This window comes from Anser brachyrhynchus, assembly GCF_964034855.1.
Source record: "Anser brachyrhynchus genome assembly, chromosome: 2".
NCBI classification, from domain to species: domain Eukaryota; kingdom Metazoa; phylum Chordata; class Aves; order Anseriformes; family Anatidae; genus Anser; species Anser brachyrhynchus.
In genome coordinates, this window is record NC_137695.1 from 3,636,805 (window position 1) to 3,657,511 (window position 20,707).

General features: G+C 57.7%; 1 protein-coding gene across 4 annotated transcripts in view; it reads right to left on the reverse strand.

Moving 5' to 3' along the window:
* The window catches only part of ZBTB47 (zinc finger and BTB domain containing 47), a 29,752-nt gene extending 9,293 nt beyond the window's left edge, over window positions 1-20,459 (reverse strand). For 3 of the 4 annotated variants that reach the window (XR_013946387.1, XR_013946388.1, XM_080579542.1), the window contains exons 1-5: window positions 19,749-20,459; window positions 10,205-11,575; window positions 6,697-6,844; window positions 5,856-5,971; window positions 5,556-5,700 (exon numbers count right to left, since the gene is read on the reverse strand). Coding sequence is in view for 2 of the 4 variants with exons in the window: in XM_080579542.1 (XP_080435668.1) it covers window positions 5,556-5,700; window positions 5,856-5,971; window positions 6,697-6,844; window positions 10,205-11,575; window positions 19,749-19,751 (1,783 nt within the window). In the remaining 2 variants the exon portion in view is untranslated. Of the gene's footprint in view, window positions 1-365; window positions 5,443-5,555; window positions 5,701-5,855; window positions 5,972-6,696; window positions 6,845-10,204; window positions 11,576-19,748 lie in introns of those variants that run through there. The other variant, XM_080579541.1, reaches the window with a different exon arrangement.
* Window positions 20,460-20,707: the final 248 nt, after the last annotated feature.

Consider the following 20,707-nt stretch of genomic DNA (forward strand, 5'->3'; position numbering starts at 1 on the left):
CAGCTCCATTTCCGATCAATGAAGGTGCTGCGTGCCTTTGGATGGGTTCCTCGGTTTCTCCACTGCCTACAGAGGTGCTCAGGAAGCCTCGTCTCATAGTTCACCCAAAGCTCATGCAGCCAGCAGGACCTATGAGCTCAGTCCTCACCTACCCTAACCCCCAGGGCTGTAAGCATCGAGCCCTGTCCTCCACCCACTCATCACCCTTCCCTGAAAAGCTATGTTTTGTTGGCCCACGACAGTCCAGTTCCCTCACACAGACACACAGAGCCTCCCACCAAACCCAACACAAAGTCCACGCGTGTGAAGCAACAGCAGAAGCGAGACCCTACCATAAGAACAAAGAAAGCGGTGGAGCTTTAGGCTTTCTTTTATAAAAGACAAATCGTTTATTGATTCAGTCCTTCCACTTGCAACCTCTTTGGTAACAGTCATAACACTTCCAGACTGGGAGAACGCAGTGGAAAGGCCCAGTTCTGTCCTCTCACCACTTTCAGAGCTCAGTGACCCCTGAACGTGCCTTGGTGAGAGGCCAAAAGCAGGTTTCAAAGCACGGCCAAGGACCTGGCCTCTAGGGACACCCCAGAACAGCCCGCCATGGCTCGTCTTGCTCGCCGGTGGCCCAGAGAGCAGCTCCAGCACCCCCAGGCAGAAGATGGCTCAGGATGGGGCCGTGGTGCCACGGCTGGCTGTGAGCTGTGTCCTGGAAGGCAGCTTTGAAGCACCTCTTGGGACCTCCCGGACATCAACGGGGCCAAGACCATAGCAAGAGTCGCCCCGTTTCTGCAGCAGGCAATGACTTGCCCTGGCGGCCCCATGATGATGGGCTAAACCGGTAGCCTCAGCCTCCCCCTCCTCACACCGTCCCAAAGAGAGTAACTGCTGTACTTGGCGTTAAAGATAAACATATATTGATTACACATGGTCATAAAAAAAAAAAAAGTAATAATAATAATAATAATACATTTCCTAGAACATTACTTAAGACGCTTCCGAAAAGCATCCACGCTTCCCCTCCCCTCCCCGTCTTCCCTTATCTATACAGAATAAAGTGCTTCGTTTAGGTTGTTCACACTAGTAGAGCCACCGATACACTCTTAACTTGGCATGTTTGGGCAACCGGTACTGAATGCCGCAAAATAATACAGAGCCGAACACCAGGCATGAGTAACTAGTTTTGAGGCAAGTGCTTGGGGTTTCGTTCGTTTCCTTCAAGTTCCATGCTACTGAGGTTGTTCTTATTTCCTTTTTTTTTTTCTCCCTCCTGTTTTTCAAAATTTTTCTTCCTTTGTGAGTTCGACCCAACTCCGTCATGGTTGTGTGTCATTAAGCGGGGCTGCGTGCGGGGAAGCTCTCTCCGTCCGTGTGAACCAAGGGCGTCTGTCCATCTGTCCTTCCCTCTTGACTTCAGGCGAACCAAGAGTTTAATCAGTGGAGTTGTCTAGCAGCGGATGCTCGTCTCTATTGCACTGTCACAGCCGTTCCCACCCACCATCCGTCCATCCATCACCTTCCCACCGCGCTTGGGTTATGGCTGTGGTCCGAAGGGCCAGCCGTACCTCATGGACATAATGAGGCTAACTGGTCTGTGCTACCAGGCTCCTGGGATATAGAAAACAAAAACAACCCTCCCTGCGTGGCTCCCTCCCTCCCCAGAGTTCAAACCAAAGGGAAAATAAAACCCAAAACTCCGCCAGGTCCGGGCCGCGGGCAGAGCCGTCGGCCGAACGTTGCGTTGCGGGCTGCTCTTGGGTACGCGCAATGGAAATCAAGCCCCTCTCCACCCTCACGGTCTGTCGAAGAAGGGATGTGAGAGATTAAGGTGCAAGAGTTAAAAAAAAAATAATAATAATAATAAAATAAAATATAAAAAGCTTGAAAACAACGGACCCAACTCCCCCGCCCCTTTTAACCCAACGGGGGCCAACGGGGTCCGACTGGGATGGATGTGGGACGAGGCGCCGTGGGAGCGACTCCTTTGAGCTCTTAGTACGTTAATGAAAACCAGACACGACGAGACACATCGGGACTGAGTCAGGGCGTAGACAAAAGGGCTCGGAGGCTGTGTAGGACTCCTGGGAGCTGCCCAGGCCTCGGAGAGGGGAGGGAGCAGCAGGGATCTGGTTCTCCAAAGTGCTGTGTGCATGGTCACATCTCGACATCTCCAAGCGGCTCTCCGGGCAGGCTCTCGAAGGGGACTGGAGGTGGTTGAGAGCAGTTGTCGGGTTTTCCATGGACCAGGAAGTTTTTCGAGGGCCAGCAAGTGCTCTGCACCCGCTCTTCCCTCCTGAGACCAACGCGGCTTCATCAGCCTCGAGGAGGAGCTGTCATCTTCTGGTGACATCTGAGCGGGACAGGTCCTCCCTGGGAGAGGATGAGCTGGGGCAGGGATGGGGAAAGCCACCTCCAGGTGAGCGGTACGAGGGGGCATGCGTTGGTGTAGGGATTTACTTGGGGGGAGAAGTCTGCCAGGCAGGCAGGCTGATGGGCTCCATCACAGAAGACCATACAGGCAAGGTGAAGTCTCCCTGGGGTGCGGGCTCCCATCCTGTCTCAATGCCAAGTGCAAGGGAAAAGAAACACAAGGGAGCCCAAGGGGAAGGGGTCTGGAAGGCAGAGTAGGAGGAGACAGCACGGACCACTCTACTGAGGCCCTCCAACATCTCCAAGGGTATCACTGAAAGTGCCTCCAAAGCAATTACTTTCCAGGCTGGGTCATGGTCCCTTCAAAAAGCCAATGGCCCCAAGAACCGAGTGCCCGCCTCCCTCACAGGTGGGAGTTGGAGAAGGCATTGCACCGCCCCGATAAGCCCAGGGGTCACGAAGGAAGGCGAGCAGCAGAGCTTCTGGCACCCACCTGAGGAGGTCAGACGTGGCAGGGCAGCTCTGCCACAGCATCCTCCCCCTGCTCAAGGCAGCTGGGAATGGGGCTCAGCTCCCTGGTACTGAGCTCCACAGAATCCCAGCCAGCACGAGGACGAACAGCAACATGCTAACACCCACGAGAAAAGCCGGCCCTCCAGAGATGCTGAGTATGGGGAGCACCACCCAGCAGAGGACACCGAGCACCTAACTTGTCACCTCGAATGGCGCTCTCAAAGACAGCGGGCGGTCCCCTGTCCCAGTGAGGCTGCTGCCCCTGCACAACCCCATCCAGCAGAGCTCCTGAGCACGTGGATGAGCCCTTCTGGCTTCACAGGGACAGGTTCAGAAATGCCCAAGAGCTTTCCTGGCTTGGTCCAGAAGACGAAGCACAAAGACTTCACGCAGAGCCAGGCGTGGATCACCCTCCCCAGCACCCCAGCACCGCCCAGACCGAGGTGTGAACAAGAAAGGGCTCCTGCAGTGTCCTCTCTCCCTCCTTAACCACCATCAGACCTCCTCAGCACCTCCTCCACGACCTGGCCACATCCACACACATCTACTGGCCTGGGCAGCTGCAATGAGCTCCACTTCTTGCCCAGCACCTCTCTGCCCGGGCCAGGGTCTCTGCAGTGCTCCCAGCTCACCCCGACCGAGAACGGGGACACCTTCCTGGGCAGAGAGACCACAGAGCCATGGTCAGACCAACACGTGACACCCCAAGGTAAATCACAGCAGCAGGAGACCCAGCTTGGACCCCCTGGCGTCTGACAAAAAAAAAAAAAAGAAAACAGCAAAACCTCCCTGGCTTCGCCGCTCCACACCACAATTCCTCTTCTCCCCCGCTGGCACAAAGCCAGCCTGAATAAGTGAAATCCAAGACCAGCTCAACTTCAACATCATTCAGCTCACTGGGAGGCAAACACGCAAGGACGAGGTGGCCAGAGAGGTGCTAACCCACACCATGGGGCATCACCGAGCCGACCGCAGCCCTTTTCGGGACAACACGGGCATGTCAGTCCCCTCTGGTCCCCCCCGAGGGGCTGCCAACCCTACGGGGAGGGGAAGCTTGGTAGAGTAACGTGGGCTTTCCTGGCATGGCAAGAAGTTGGAGGACGGGACGTCATTGGGCTGACCAGGGTCTAATCCTTGGGATGAGACCCAACAGCTCCCAGCCTGGAGCTCCCCCATGGGTCAGGGGTTTATTCGAATTGTTAAGGCACTATTCTGGGCTGATTCTGCCGAGAACGGGCTGCGTCCCGCTCCTCCATCCCGGAGCCACCCTCCCACTGGTCCCGAGGCCATCTGAGCTCCTCCAAAGCCACCCTGCAAACTCCAAAAGCCGGCTCTCACTGGGACCAGAAGAAAACCCCCAAAATTGCAAAACCAAAGGGGCAGCTGGCTGCCGATGCCCCAAGACACAGCACCGGTGTTTGTGCTTTTGCCTATCGGGGAGGAAAACTTGTGTCGGGGCAGGAAGACAAGGCGAGGGCTGCTGATGGCTCTCCAACGGGGACATCTACTCGCCATAGGCCACCGGGGCCGGCGGGAAGCTCTTGCACGGTGCCCACCTCAACTCTCGGGGAAAGGGCCTAATTAAAGACCAGCTTTACAGTACAGGGATTCAAGCACCACTAGCTAGATTTCTGCTTATAAATATGGAAGTGCTGGCACCCCGGATGGCGCAGCATCATGTTCCTCCGTGCCCCACAGCCCTCTTGGCATGGAGATGAAGTCGTTACGCGGGGAAGGGGCAAGCCGGGGAGGGTCGGGATGAGCAGCCCAGCTGGGGACGGAGCCGATGGAACCTGCACGTCGGCATCCGTCCCCTCGCTGGGTCAAATCACCATCTCTCGGTGGGAAAAATCCCTTTGGGAGAGGCTTCCCTTCCGTGTTTTCCTGATGACGGGGATTGCTGGTGGAAGACTGCACAGGGGCTGATGGCTGGGACAAAACGGAGAGCGATGCCTTTTATCTGCACCTTTACGGACGGTTACCCCCCAAGCATCCACGCTCCTCAGGGGCTTCCCCCAGCTCCCCCTCTCCACAAAAAAAAAAAAAAAAAAAAAGGCTTTACGGGCGAGAAAAAAAGAAAAACAAAAAAAAACACCAAAACAACCCCAAAATGAGGAGGAAGGGGGGTAGAGAGCAAGCGAAGCCATGGCTCCCCGGGCATTTCCGAAGGGCAGAGCAGTCTGTGCGGGGCGTGGGGGGGCACCTAGTTGTTATTGGAATTTATCCTCCCCGCAGGGAACAGGGGAGGCGGTGGCGGTAGGTGAGGAGGAGGAGGGAGGCTCTGTGGGAGGGGATGAAGCAGCGGCAGCGGGGAGACGCCGGGGCCGGGGGGCAGCGGGGCTGGGCTGGCGGCGGGCTGGGGGGCGGCCGTGTCCGAAGCCAAGGGGTTGCTGACGCGGAAACATTTCTCCTTGTGGGCTTTGAGCATGTTGGAGAAGCGGAAGCGCTGGCCGCAGACGTCGCAGGGGTAGGGCTTCTCGCCCGTGTGGGTCCGGCGGTGCCGCTTCATGTTGGGGCGGCTGGTGAAGCTCTTCCCGCAGATCTCGCAGATGTAGGGCTTCTCGCCTGCGTTGGGGGGCACGGGTGAGAAGCGGCGGCCAGATCCTTCCCCTCCAACCCCACCTGTGCCACCCGCACCCCATCGCTCCCCATCCCACAAGCCAGGAGCTCTCTCTCACCTGTGTGCGTCTTCATGTGCTCGTCGAAGTACTGCTTCATGTTGAAGTCCTTGCCGCACCACTGGCACATGAACTGCTTGTGCCCGATGTGGATGCTCATGTGGGAGCGCAGCTGGTACTTGTACTGGAAGCGCTCGTTGCAGTTCTGCAGGGCGAGGACAAGCAGACAATGAGCACCTCAAACACCCCCGCGTCTTGTCCCACCCCTGCCCAATCGGCAGCGTGCGCGAGCAGCACAAAAATCAAGATTTTCCACCTAAAATAATGCCAAAAAATGACTTCCCAGGGAAGGGACCTTACCTCGCATTTGAATGGCTTCTCCCCCGAGTGCTGCAGCGAATGGACCTTGAGGGACATGCTGCGCTTGAAGGACTTCCCGCAGGTCTCGCAGGTGAAGGGCATGTCCTTGGTGTGAGCTGGAGCGAAGGCGAGCAGCGTCACACGCCCTCCCCATGCATCCACCTCCAACAGTCCCGTGACAGCTCCCAAAACCCCACAACTGGTGCCCAACCACGGCCAACCCAAAAACATCTTGAGAAGATGCACAGCAGCACCGTGCCACCCATGAACACATCTTGGGGCTCACCAACAGCCCCCTGTCCTTCAGATCTCTCCTTAAAACAACCCAGTGTGGGACACCCCCCTCGCTGCCTGCAAAAAAATCCCTTTTTTGGTCCTTTCTGGCGCCTGGAGCAGCAGCCAGCCTGAGGGACGTGACTGGCGCTGCCATGTGCAGTTTGCTTTTCAAAGCCCAGCACTGGCGCAGGCTCATCCTCTTTTACAAGGGAAGGATGGTTACACTTCAAACCCTCCTTTGATCACTTCTGAAGCCTTTTTTTTTTTTCTTTCTGGTTAAATAAAATAAATGAGATTCCCCGGTGCCGTGCCTGCTCTGCAGCAGAGAACTGCTCCAAAAGCAAGCTGTACAGAGCAGGCACACGCTCAGCATTAACTACCCGGCACCGCAGGATAAAAAAAAGGCAAGTCTCAATGCCTTTGTTTGCTGTCAGAAAGCTCACCAAGAGTTAGCCCAGCCCTAAATTCCCAACACGGCCGAAATAGAAAAACGCCCTTCATCATGGGAACGCCAGACGAGCACCCTAACGAGACCTCCCGCGGCCCCAGCACCTCCCGCACTCACCAACCATGTGTTTGCGCACGTGGGCCATGGTGTAGAACTTCTTCTCGCAGATCTCACAGGAGAACTTCTTCTCGGCGTAGCCGTGGACGATCTTGTTGTGCTCATGGAGCGACCAGAGCTTCTTGAAGCCCTTCCCGCACGTCACGCACTGCAACGAGAGAGGGGCTGGGCAGGGAGGCAGGGGAACGTCCCGAGGCATGGCCGCATTTGAGGTTTTGCTTCATTGAAAGACAACGTCATCAACAAAACCTAAAGCCAATTTAACAACACCAAGTCTGCTCCAGACCTCGTCGGTCAAAAATCTCCAAAACTCAAATTTCTATCCACCGGATGGGGAAGGGGGCGATGCCTTTCCAAGGGAGACAATGGGTGGAGAAGACTCCCATACCCATTGCCTCCTGCACCAGGGGCTCATCCCTAGTTGGGATGATGCTTTGCATGCTTGCACACAATGACGACCTTATATCCAAAAAAAAACCACTATCTCAGCATTAGGAGGCTGCAAGGGATATGGGAAAAAAGAGAGGCCCAAGACAGGGCAGAATGACTTCAGTCCTTGGCAGGTATTCTGGATAATTTAGCACTGAGTTCTCTGAAAATCCCCCAAATTGAATTAATATCCGTAAACTCTGAAAATATCCATTAATCCCCACATTCTATTAATACCCATTAATTCAGATAACGGTCATTAATGGACCAAAGCAGACCCCAAAACCTGTTCACTTATACAACACAACGCCACGCCGTGACGTTTTTAAGCATGTGCAAAGTCTCCCCCTTAAAGTCATGGTAGAGATTCCTTCCAGCTCCACCAAGTTTGATGTTTCTCAGAAAACTGCCAGAAAAAGCTGTAACCTTGGCTGCCACGACTTGTTTTTTCACCTCTGGCACGGGCTGCAGTCGTCTTCTCACCACGTGCCCATGGCTACCACACGAGCTCAGCTCACATCCCCGTACGAGGAAGGGCTGGGAATTGCCTAAATCAGGGCAAAACTGTTTACTGAGCCTCAATGGACATGGATACTCATCCTCCTCTTGTCCAACCAGGACCAGAGCCTCTTCAGCTCGCCGGTGTGTGGAGAAAAATAATTAATTGATGCCTAGGAGCCATCTGGCAACAGCACGGCCAAGCAAACCCCTGGGGGTTCACGGCGGGGCCTGAAGAAGCGCAGATAACGCGGCCTCGACCTCCTCCTCCCACCCCGAGGAGCTCATTGATGGGCTTCATCCAAATTTTGCACTCTATGAGGCTGCAGAACCGTGGAAAATATACTGTTATGTCATGCAGTCACAGTGTCTCTATTTATATTTAGGTGCCTGGGAGGCACGACGAGGGTCACAGAGGCATTCCCAGCGCTCGCCTTCCTCATCTTGGCAGGCCCGAATTTCAGCACGAGCAGTCCTCTGAGCTTTGCCGTTTCTAAGTAAATATTTCTACAGATCGGAACAGTTTTATCTCTGCTCTAAGAGATGTTTCAGGACAACTTCCACATTCCTCCACTTAAAAAGGAAAAGGCTGCAGGGAAATATTAAAATTAAAGAGAGAGAGAAAGCGGGAGATGAAGGAAAGCCCCCGGCTGCCACCGAGCTGCCTCGAGGGCAGAGCCCTGCACCCTCAGGCAAAAGACAAGGCAAATAAGATCAATTCTGGCAAGTTAAGAGGAACACCACACTGGAGACGGCCAAAAGAGATTCTGAGATCCAACGTGACAAAGCGAAGGCTGAATCCTTTTTCAGGTGGCCGGAAAGCTGCTACGGAGCCTGCAGGGCCACGGCTGGTGATGGGAAACGTTCACAGGGAGCAAAGCTCATGGGTGAGATTTGGGCACTAGTCAGCAAAAGAGAGCACCTGACACGGATGGGATAAGAGGAAAAGTCCCTCCACAGATGTGGTTAAAAACAAGAAATAAAACCTGTCCGGTATAGGCGTAGAGTTGAAAAAAAAATCTCATTTCCATCCAGAAACAATTCCACAGTATATTAATAAAGTTATTCAATATTGTCAGAGTAAATTGAGTGAATTTGGCTTCTATTTATAAAATTAAAAACACTTCACTAAGTAAAAGGTAATGAGCCAAGCTTTCCGCTGAGGGAAGTCACCACAGGGACAGCCGCGGTTCCCCCTATTCTGAAATGACCTGGAAAAGGGATAAAAAGGGGAGAGGAAAAAAAAGCAATGAGGTGGAGGATGATAGCCCCATGTCACCCAGCAGGAAAGCAGAAGAGCATGAAGCAACGCTCTGGGAAAACCCACTTTGAATTGCTTTACGACAGGCTCCGAACCAGCCACAAGCCCGCGGGCAGGGGGTGTTGGAGATGCTCTCACTGGTCCCAGGACAGTGAACACAAACACATCCAAAAAAAGCATCCTCAGCCCCGTGAATTTCTCAGAAAGACACCCCAAATGGCTCCATCACCCATTTTATTTGGGATACAAGCCTTAAAGGGCTTCAGCAGCATCTGGGCCGTGTTCCCTTCCCCCAGTAGGGCTGCAGGACCATTTAAAATCCCACTGCTTGATGGGAAGGACGATGTGCAAAGCCCCACAGAAGACATGATTTATTTTATTTGTAGCAGTGGCGTTGTGCAAAACTGCTCCTTGGGGATCAGAAGACGAGCTGGAGGGCTCTGCAGGAATGTGTAATTTTGCTGCTCAACTGGGACACCTATCTACCCTCCCCAAATTGCACTGATTTAACGGAGGCGATTTGCACATGCAGACGAAGATCCTGTTAGCTCTAGGTGAAGGCCATGCTGTGCCCGAGCCACGCGCAGATGTCAAGTGGGTTCACAAATTTCCTAATACGCGAGCTAACAAGCACAAAAGGCAGATTACAACTACTTCAACTCATGTCAGCAGTTCTTTGAATTAGGCTAAATTGCTCTAAGCCTGGGTGGAACCGGCTGGAGTGCGTCTCCATTAGGGGCTCGCAATGTTTTATGCAGATTAACTGAATAAACCCAAAGAAAAATTACTCCCCTGAAGTTACTCCCCACTTCCACCCAGCTGGCCAAGGGAAATCACAGTCCTCCAGCACTAATCCACCAGTCCCATGCCACCGTGGGAACCCCCAGGCCTAAATACGAGTTATGGGAGGAGCAAGGGTCCCTCCGGTCAACCACGTGCCATCAGCAAGGTCAAAAGTATTTTTGAGCAGGAGCCCATCCCAGGGTGTAGGTGGGTGGGATGTTCTCCATGCTAGGTGGGATGTCCCATCGTGGTGGGATGTACTTTCCCTAGGGGGATGTCCCCTCCGTGGTGGGATGTCCCAGCTCGTGGTGGGATGACGCCTCATGGTGGGATGTCCCCTCTTGTGGGATGTCCATCCCTGCAGTGGGATGTCCCACAGTGGTGGGATGCCCTTCCCCTAGCGGGATGTCCCCCCATGGTGGGATATCCATCCCCGTGGTGAGATGCCCATCGTAGTGGGATGCCCTTCCCCTAGCGGGATGTCCCCTCCATGGTGGGATGTCCCCCCCCCAGTGGGATGGCGCCGGGTTGGCTCACCTGGATGTTCTTCTCGCAGTCGGTCTGGTGGTGCAGCAGCAGCTCGCTCTCGAGGAGGAAGCGTTTGCCGCACTTGTCGCAGATCTGCATGCGGCTGTGCGTGACGTTCATGTGCTTCTCCAGGTACCAGCGGTTGTTGAAGACTCGGGGGCACTTCTTGCACGGGTAGTGCTGCTTCTCCTCCAGTTTCACCTTCTGGCCCAGCCCGTCCTGCTCCTTCTTCCTCTTCCTCCCTCGCTGCCCTTCCTCTTCCTCCTCCTCCTCCTCTTCTGCCTTGGCCATCTCCTGCGACCTGGTGGCCATGGTGGATTTGGTGGCCTTGGATGCTCGGCTACCCCTGCGGGGCTGCCCGCTCTTTTCTCTTTTCACCTCCGACGCATCTTCATCGTCATCTTCGTCCTCCTCTTCTTCTGTCGTCTCCTCCAGGTCTTCCTCCTCACTGTGCTCCTCCTCTTCCTCCTCCCCCACCTCCGCGTCCTCCTCCTCTTCCTCCTCCTCCTCCCCTTCCTCATTCTCCTCCTCCCCGTCCTCCTCCGTGTCGCGCCCGTCGCCATCGGGCCGCCCCATCACGGCTGCCTCGCTGGCGGCCGCCTTCCCCTCCATCCCCTTGGAGACGTTGAGGGTCTGGTTGTTGAGGTTCACCTCCACGATGATCTGCTCCCGGTTGTAGGAGCCCTGGCTGTCCAGGTCCTCCTCAGATTCCTCACCCTCCATCTTACAGACAGCGCCGGGGCCGCCATCCTTCTCCTCCTTGTAGTACTGCTTGGCCGGCCCCGCGGGGAGTGTCCCACCACCCGCCCCGTCCTCCACCCGCACCGAGTAGGGGTCGTTGCCTTCCCGGGCGTAGATTTTGGGGTGGGGGGCGTCCACCTCCTGCTTGATCTCGCAGTAGTAGGGCGGGGGGCCGGCGCAGCCCTCGGCGGGCAGGGCCATGTCGGCGGCCAGGCTGAGCGAGCGCGTGTCGAGGAGGTCCTGGCAGGAGGAGGCGATGTTGTTCATCTGCAGCACGGCGGCCGCGTTCAGCACGTCCTGCACATTGCAGGAGTTGACGAGGAGTTTGGAGGTGTAGATGAAGTTGAGGATCTGCTGGAGGCCCTGGGAGGTGAGGGCCTCCAGCGAGAGCTCCACGCGCTGCAGCTGCTTGTTTTGGGTGAAGAGGGAGTGGAAGAACTGGCTGTAGGCCGCCAGGACCCCCTTGTGCGCCGGGAAGATGCTCTTGTGCTGCACCAGCACGATGTCCACGTCGCACAGGTCCGGCTGAAAGAGGCGCTGCTCGTTCAGTCTGTCCATCAAACACGTGAAGTGGAGGGCTACATCCTCCACCAGGGAGTACTCGGCTGAAGGGTAGTCAGTCGTCTTTTCGACTATCAGCTGTGGGGAGGAAGGAAATAAAAGTGTTCAGGAAGGCTCTTTCCTCAGGAAAAAAAACTGCCCAGCCATGCCACCCATCCCTGTCCAAATGTCCCATGTCAGAGGCCAACTGAGAAGCTCTACCACTAGGCTAAACTTGCCTTCACCAACCAAGAACCTCCACCACCAGGCCCAGCTTGAAGATGTCAGCCAAAATCCTCCACTACCAGACTGCTTTTGGGGACTCCAACCAAGAAGCTCCACCACCAGGCCCAGCTTGAAGACGCCAACCAAAAAACTTGGGAGTTATCACACAAGAAGCCCCACCACCGGGCCCAACCACGCCGTTCCACCACCCATCTGAGTCCGTCAGACTCAGCCAAGGAGGAGAAAACTCACCGTAAGGGCAGGCTGAAGCTACACAAGCCCTTGCCAACAGCCCTTCAACGTGGGCAGGAGGCACCCTGACCACCCCACCACCACGTGGGGGTGGCCAAAGCATGACTCAGCCCTCCATGCTCATGGACAGAAGATGCAGCACAAGAGAGGGGACACTTCCAGATGTCCTCAACCTCCTGAATCAGATGGGGTTCCCCAGAGGGGATGTTCACCAACTTTAGGCGCTGGCTGAGATGTATCCCCCCCAGCTAGGAAGAAATTAGGACTTGAAACCTCTCCACTTCCGCAACATTATTGCATAAAATCCACCAAATGTGGGTTTTCTGTCCAGAAAGCAGCCCCTGGGCTGTATCTCCTCCTCTTCCTCCTTGTCCCATGAGGTCAGGGCAGACGCAGACGAACCCAGTGGCTCTTCCACCACCTCACCCTACTCCACCCCGAGCGAAATCCCGGTCAAGCACGCATCCCTTGAAAGAAATTACCGAATTACACTACATGCTGTGGCTCACGTTGGCAGTTACTTTAGCAGGACTCATCAGGATAACCTACACATTTTTTTTCTATCCCTTTTTTGCCTGTCTGTTCCTTTTAATTGCCCGGGGAAAGGCAGCACCTGATAAAACTCAAGTCTGGGAGCTGCAGCCCCGGGCCGGGAGATGCTGCAAACATCACTGCTGGTACTGCCTGGTATTTATTTCAACCCACAAACATTTTCCACAGCACAGACCCCCAGGACCCTCATCCCCTGTCCCACGGGGACGCCAGCTTTTCTTCCCCCTGCTCCCTTCTTGCTTCTTCTTGCACCCAAGAAGACCTGCGCAGACGGATCCGGATCCGGCCCCGTGGACGCGCCCGGTCCCGCCGCAGGGATGCGGTGCAGTGATGGAGGCAGAGGGGCAGCTTCATCCTGCACCTCCTGCTCCATGGGACTTCCTCGGCTGACACTCATTTCTGGGACAAACGGCAGTTCTTGATCAACAGACGGATTCCAGCAAGACGCACTTTGTTTGTCCTTTTTTTTGTGAGCCAAAGGCAAAAGCGCACGAAAAAAAACTGCTCGAATAATAAAAAATGGGTGTTTTCTTTGTTTTCTCAACAAACAAACAACATCCCTCCTCCTCCCTGCTAAAATTTTTCATTTTCTCGGAATTTCTGCTCCGCAACCACCCAGCGGCTCCCCGGCCCCGGCGCGGGGCAGCCCCAGCAAGCGCTCACGCCCTGGGGAAAAGGAGGAAAAATGCAGCTCCGCCGCCTGGAGCGGGGCAAGGAGGTGGGAAAATGAGGATTTGTGGGTGTATTTGGGACAAAATGATGCATCCCAGATGGAACAGCCATCCGTCCGTCCCCCCATCCATCCGTCTGTCCCCCCATCCATCCGTCCGTCCCCGTTTTCCAACCCCAACGACGCGCCGACGAGAGGAATTTGGCCGGCCAAAAGATGATATAACAAAAATCACCACGAACGTCGAAGAAACAGCAAGCTCTCAACTGAGCACTTTGCTGCTTGCCAGGGACTCTCCCGCCTTGACCTTGCTCCAAAAACCCCTAAATTCTGTTTTTTTTTTCCTCCAGCATCCACGACGCCGGTGTGCACCTTGCCTGGCTCCCGACACAGGACGCCGCGAGGCCGGCAGAGGTGCGCGGGCGGAGAAATGGGGGCAATTCAGGGGAAATGGGGCCCTCTGGACGGCGTCGCAGCCCAGCCTGGAAAACAAAAGCTGGCTTTTTGCTCCGGATCGAGGCGTTTTTGGCAAAAAGGGGCTGACCCCTCACCCAGCGCCGGGTCCTGCCAGGCGGCTCTAATCAGTCCCAGCAGCGGCGAGGACAATGCGTGTCTTGGCCGCGGCCCGCCGGTGACTTCAGCCCGGGCCTGTCAGCGGGAGGGTTTTTTGCTCTTTATTGCTCTCAGATGCTTTCGTGCTCTCGCCCGGAGCCGGCGCCCCAGCCAAGCCCCGAGCCGCGGCGTCGAGGCGCCCGCGGGGGTCACATCCCCACCTCGTCCCCAAACGTCCCCCCGGGGCCACGTAGACACAAGGGGGGCGATCCCGCAGCCCCTTCCCACGGGCTAATTGCAAATACACGTATCTGTTTTCATTAAAAACCCCACTTTTGCCATCACTGCCTTGGCTCGATGGCGGCTCGGCGTTTAGCCTCGCAAGAGGCCCAACGTGGTGCCACGTGGTGGGAGCGAGCCCCACGTTGCGTCGCCAACCCCATATCCCGATTCTGGGTGCCCCCCATCCCCTAGGACGCTTGCACCCTCTTCCCAAACCCAACCGGGGCTAACACCAAACCACCTGGCGCTGCCACTGAGCCCCGGCACCGAGCAAAGCCCCGTCAAGATTATTCGAAAGCGGCGTGGCCACGAAATCCCCACCCCGCCGGGCCAGCCGGCGCCTGCAGCCGGCCCCCCCGCGTGGACGCTTCCCTCCGGCTCTATTTTAAGAGCATTTCCAACCATCGCTGCCAAAGCCCCGGCCCGAAAAAGCCCGTGGGGAGGATGCTGGGGGCGAGCGGGGGGCCCGCCGCGCGCAGGCTTTATGATGGCGATGGATTTTTTTTATTATTATTATTTTTTTTATTATTTTTTTTTTTGCGCGCGCACAAGCCCCCGTTTCCTTCCTTCCCCTTCAAAGCAAACTCGCTGCTGCCCCTTGGCTGGACACAGGAGCCAGGATGCGAGCAGGAGATAAGGGCGAGGCGGGAACTGCAGATGCTGATGCTCGCCGGACTGCGGGGAGCCAAAATTTGGCCACCGTGAGGAAGCAAGAACCACAGAGGCATTGGGGTTATTTAAACACCCCCCTTGCACACGCGCACCGCAGCGCAAAAGGTGGCTGCGAGACTAATTCGGGAATTTCCTTAATATTTTTCAGCTCCCTGAAAATCCCCCAAACTCAGCTCTCCCGTGAAAACCTGCAGCCTGCTTCTGGGTATCATTTGCACCCGCCGAAGCGTTTAACGTTGACCTTAAGTATTAAATTGCACGTAGGAAAAGTGCTTTAATAAGGAGCTCAGGGCGCTGTTTATACTTGCTCATCAAAAAATAAATACATATATAAAGACCTGTCCTATTTTCAGTTTGGACAACGCTGCATTTTGGGGAGAGGGCGCTTCGCTGGATCCCTACGTAATGGCGCGCCCAGACTTCTGCTCAAGGAAGGAAGAGCATTAAACCCACATTTTTGCAGAATTCAAATGGCACAAAGGCACGGCGCTAAATCAGTGCTGACCCAGGTGCCAGCGCTTTGGGGTTCGATCCCCGAGATTCACCCTCAAATTCCAGCACCCTCGGAGGGGATCTGCAGCCTCTCCTTGTAGGTTTGAGGCCAGGGAGTTAAATACGACGAGACAATCCTGGCAACAAAGCCACCCTAGGACAAGCAGCCGAAAAATAACAAGAAATACCACCAAAAACTCAAGAAACACCTCCAAAACGCCCCCCAAAAGCCATGAAACATCACCAGAAACACCCAAGAAGCCACCAGATTTCGGACCGCGGCCATGCACGGAAGCCCGGCGGTGGGACAGGCTCTCCCCACCGCGCCGCTCCCTCGCCTGTCCCCTACCTCCAGCAGGGCTCCAGCTCCTCCCGGTGCCGTTCCTGCCCAATTTTTTGGATAAACGGGGTTGGAAAGCTGCCGGAGCGTCGCTCCCGCTGCGTGCCCTCCCAGAGCGGGACCTCGCTGGGAGCCGCTGCGAGAGGGGGGGGGGGGGTTAGGATTTCACTAGGACGTCCGGAAAAACAAGCAGGAAGGGAAAACAATAGCTCGGCCGTGCTGCCGGCAGGCAGAGCCCCAGCGGCCGCCTCGCAGCGCCCACCGCCGGCATCCCGCCCGCGGGGTGCTGCGGGGCCACGAGGTGGGCACGGTCCCAAACCACCGACGGCCTTCACGTCGCCGTCCCTTCCCTGGGTTGTGTTTTCCCTAAGATTTGAAGGATGCTGGGAACGGTGGAGATGCTCGAGGCCACCCCGAGTAGAGCCAGACGGAAGGCAGAGGTGTTCGTAGGGGTCGCTGGGCTCGCCTGGTTGGATACAGGACGATTTTTTGGCTGGGCGAGGATGTTCGGCAACGGCAGGTCCCGACCCGTGGCTTCAGGAGATGCGTGCGGGTGGGGGAGCGATGCTCCCAGCGCCTGTCCCACCTCGGGGCGTCAGGCACCCCAAAAAACACCTCTGTGCCACCCCAAGAGCCAACAAAGAAGTGTATTAGCCCACGCTGGAGACAGACGGATGCTTTTGGGGCTTCTTTTCCCCTCCCTTCGGTTTCTTTTCCCCTCAGACTCATCACTTTGGTTCAAAGACGATTTCCAGGGAGCAGCCTGGAGGGCAGCAGAACCAGTCCTGGAGCAAGGATCGGGGACGGGTCCTTCCCCCGTCCCCGGGGCTGGGCCTCGCACAGAGGCCGGGTTGAGGGGCCCCGGCGCAGGGGAGCAGGAGCCGCCGCTTAAGGGCTGGTTGCGTTTGTGCTTTTGTATTAAAAATAAATAAATAAAATTATTATTTTTTTTTCAACCCTCCGGGCGTCCTTCTGCTTTTCTTTCGCGCACGGAGCTGCAAAGCCGCAGCGATGCTTTGTAAGGGCGGACGGACGGACAGACCATCGGCCCCAACAAACCGGTGAAACCAAACCATGGGGGTGATGCTGGGGGGGGGGGCACCCCAGAGAGGAGCAGAGATGTGGGGTCCCCCGGGCACCCGCTGCTTGCATATCAGAGCCAAAAGCATCTCGGTGCTGCAGAGGGGACCCCCTTGGCAGGGACACGCTCCGCGCCACCAAGCGCGAGCCCCCCGGGTGGCTGGGGGGGGTGGGATTAGGGGACCCCAAAGAGGAAGAGGAGGGTGTGGGGGACACACGGACACGCAAAGCTGCCGCCTGCCTCCCTCCCCAGCCCGAGAAAAACAAGCGGAGGGAAGATGAAGGGAGGAAACGAGGACAAACCCCAGCACTAACCTCCCCGGCCGGGCTGCCGGCCAAGCGGCTGCGCCAGGGGCCGGATCCAGCCGCTGCCCAGCCCCGGCGCGAGGTGCTGGCACGAGCGGGGCCGCGGCACGCATTGCCCTGCAGCGCCGTGCACCGGGGTCACGGGGACGGGGAGCAGGCGAGCATCCCCCCTACGGGACCCCCACGGATGTCCCCACGCGTCCCAGCCCCAGAACTGGCGGAGAAGAGGTCGAAATCTCCCCAGAAATCGGGCACCACGCGGGCTCCGTGGAATGAAGGGGCAGCGGGTGGCAACGGCACCCCTGCCCGTGCCACACCGGGGGGGTGCCACCGAGGGTCCCCGACCCTCGCAGGTGGGAGCTGAGGATCGCAGGTGCCCCCCACGTCCCCGCATCGCGGCGGCGGTCTCTCCCTCGACACCTCCGAGGTTCGCCTCGCGCCCCGACCGGCCCCGGCGGTTCTGGGATTTGCTCTCCTGCGGCTAAAAACACGGCGCTCCCCGAGCCCGACTCCAGACCGCAAAATTGCCGGCGCGGTGGTTAAAGGTTGGGCGCAGCCCTTCCCAGAGCTCAGCCCCGAACCCGGCCTCAACAACCGGGCCTCCTCCGCTCCCTCCGTCCCCCCTGCCCGCCCGGGGAGGCCAACGGGCTGCTGCGAGGCCCCCCGTGCTCCCCAGCGGTGCCAACGCCTCCGGCCCTTCCCCGTGTCCGAATGCTGGATGAGGTGGTTGGAGCGGTGGGGACGTGGGGACGAGGCCCCCACGTGTCCCCGACGGGAGGACGGAAGGGAACGGGATGGGGGACGCCTTGCCAGCGGGGGCCGGATCCTGCAGTGGGTCGATGGCAGCGCTGTTGGTGCTGAGCCCATCCTCAGCTTGTCCCCAGCTTCCCTGGTGCCCTCGGCGGGGACGCTGGGGACAGCCAGGACGCAAACAGCAGCGAGGGGACCTACGGATGCTCCGTATTTCTTTTTTTTTTGGGTGGGGGGGGGCAAAGCAAACGTAACAGCACTGAGGCCAAAATAAATACAAATAAATAAAATCTTGGACTCTGCCTCCGCGCGGAGAGCTGTCGGGCCCAGGCACCGCCACGTCCCCGTGCGAGGGGCTGCGCACCCCGGCTTTGTGCCCCTTTTCCCCCAGAAGGTCCACGGAGGAGCCGGTCCCGCACCTGACACGCAGCCAGCCTCTACCCCGGCCTCCTGCCTCCGCTGAGGCTCCCACAGCACCGAGGCTGGGTGGGATTCGGGGTCTGGGGGTGGTCCCCCCCCCCCCCCCAGCTCTCACCACTGCTCGCCCCGGCAATTCGAGCCCAAACCCTAACGCAGCACCTCGGGCCGGGAACAAAAATAAGAATAACCAAGCAGCCTCCTTCCGACGAGGAGGATTTTCCCCTCTGCCGAGCATGTTCCCCTCCAGCTCGACGTGAAGAAAAATGTCAGGTCCCCAACTTTTCGCCCTCCCCACCCAGCCGGGCTCCGGCATCTCCGTCCCCATCTGCACCGCCGGGGACCACCGAAACCTCCCAAACTCATCCCGGGGGACAGAGGCACGGTTTTGGGGGCCCGATCTGATGCAAACGGGATTTTCACGAGGGCAAGGCCGGCTCCGGCATCCCCCCCCCCGGCACGTCCAAGGGCCGGCGCTTCCCTCGCCGCGTCCCGAAAGCCGCCCGGGGTGACCCCGGCTGTTAGGACGGGCACGGAGCCAGGGCACGGGGGCAACCCCGCAGCCGCTCGCTTTTGGGGACGGCGAGGTCGCCGGGCGCATCCCGAGGGATTTCCCCCCCCACCCCACCCCGAATCCAGCTCAGGGCCTGCTCGCTGCCCCCCTCCCCAAAAAGAAAACCACCGCTGGCGAAAATAGGTCACCGCCACGCACCTCCGCGCCGCGTTCCTATTACCATCGCTAGTCGTTGTTTTATTTATTTATTTTTAACGGCACGGAAATAATGGGGGGTTTTGCCAGGGTGCCGCGGAGCGGGGGGGGGAGCCCTGCAGCAGCTCCCCATGGGGTGAGGCCGGGGGGGGGGGTGGGGGGTGGCCGCTGGGTGCCCCCCACCCGCAGCGGGGGCTCGGCAACATGAAGGAGTCATCCGGGAACCCAAAGCGCCGAGGGAGCCCCGGGCCTCCCAGCGTCGCGGGATCCTCCAGCCTGGGAGGGCTCCCAAACTTTCCCAGTCCCCCCCCCCCCCCCCATTTTGCCCAGTGACCCCCCCACAGCCCCCAGCCCCAGCTCCCCCCCCCCCCCCCCCTTACACCCAAGCAGGGCGAGCGGCCTCCCCCCGGCCCATGGGTGCTGGGCCTCACCCCGGGGGGGGGGGGTGCAGCCTCCGTGCCCCCCCCACCCCTCAGGGCACCCCCATGCAAACGGGGGCCTGGGTGTGATGCGGGATGGGGGGGGGGTTAATTAATTATTATGATTAATTATCCCGCAATTAAAGCCAAACGCAGACCGTTTCCGCGCTGCGCTCCAGGGAAGGGGGGAGGGGGGGGCGCCTCCATGCAGCAGCAGCCTCCCCCCCCCCCCCAAAAAAAATAAAAATACCCCCCCCCCCCCAAAAGGAGCTCCCCCGGCCCGTTTCGGGGGGGTGCAAAGGGGGTGCGCTGCTCGCAGCCCCCCCCTTCGCCCCCCCCCCCCCAAAAAGGGGATGCAGCAGCCCCCAGCTCGCCCTCGGAGCCCCCCCGGGCCCCCCCCAGCCTCCGCCGGGGCAAGTTGCGGGAGGGCCCCTGCGAAGTAACCGAGGGGGGGAGAAAGGGGGGGGGGGGGGGGGGGGAAGGAAAGGGGGGGGGCCGGAAAAAAAAATAAAGGGGGGGGGGGGGGGAAGGAAAGGGGGGGGCGCAGGCTCTACCATTTTGATGCAAAGGTCTCCGCGCAAAGGAGTCCCGGTCCTCCTCCGCTTGCCTGGGGTTTGTGCTCTCCATGAAAAAAAAGGAGCTGGTGGGTTGGGTGGGTTGCTGGCTTGGTGGCTTTTTGTTGGTTTTTTTTTTTTCCCCTTTGCCTTTTTTTTTTTTCTTTTTCCTTTTTTTTTTCTTTTTCCTTTCTTTTTTCTTTGCCTTTTTTTTTTCTCCCCTGCCTTTTTTTTTCCTTCGCTTTTTTATTGCCTTTTTTTTTTCCCTTCGCTTTTTTTTTGCTTCGCTTTTTTTTTTTCCTTTTTCTCTCTGCCTTTTTTTTCGCCGCTTTTTTTTAATCTGCTTTTTTTCCCCTCCGCCTTTTTTCCCTGCCTTTTTTTTTTTTTCCTTTTTCTTTTTTCCGCCTTTTTTTTTTTTTTTTTTATATTTTTTTGCTTTTTCCCCCTTTTCGGAGGGAGGAGGGAATCACCGCGCTGCCAGCCCTGCTCGCATCCCCCTTTCCCCTCTTCAGCGTTTCGCCTTTTTTTTTCCCGCTTTCTTTTTTTTCTCCCCCCCGCCCTTTTTTTTTCTCGCCCCTTTTGCTCTCCCCCCTTTTCCTCTCCTCTTCCTCTCCTCCCTCGCTCCTTCACCTCATCCTGCCCATCGCCATGTTAGCCCCTTTTGGGAAGAACGGAGGAATGCGGAGCGGCGGCGGCTCCGGCTGCCAAGAGCCCTTGGGCCGCTGATTGGAGCCGCAGCATCAGCTGGGGCCGCCGCTGCCCCCCCTTAAAGGCACAGGCCCCCGCCGCCATACAGCCCCCCCCGGGACCCCCCCTATACCTTTCACCCCCCTCGACCCCCCAGGAGCCTCCCCTGACCCCCCTCTTTCCCCCCGTGCCCCCCGCGGGGAGACCCCACCACGCACCGCGAGCATCCCGGAGGGGGAAACTGAGGCACCATGGAGGGGTCCGGCCTCAAA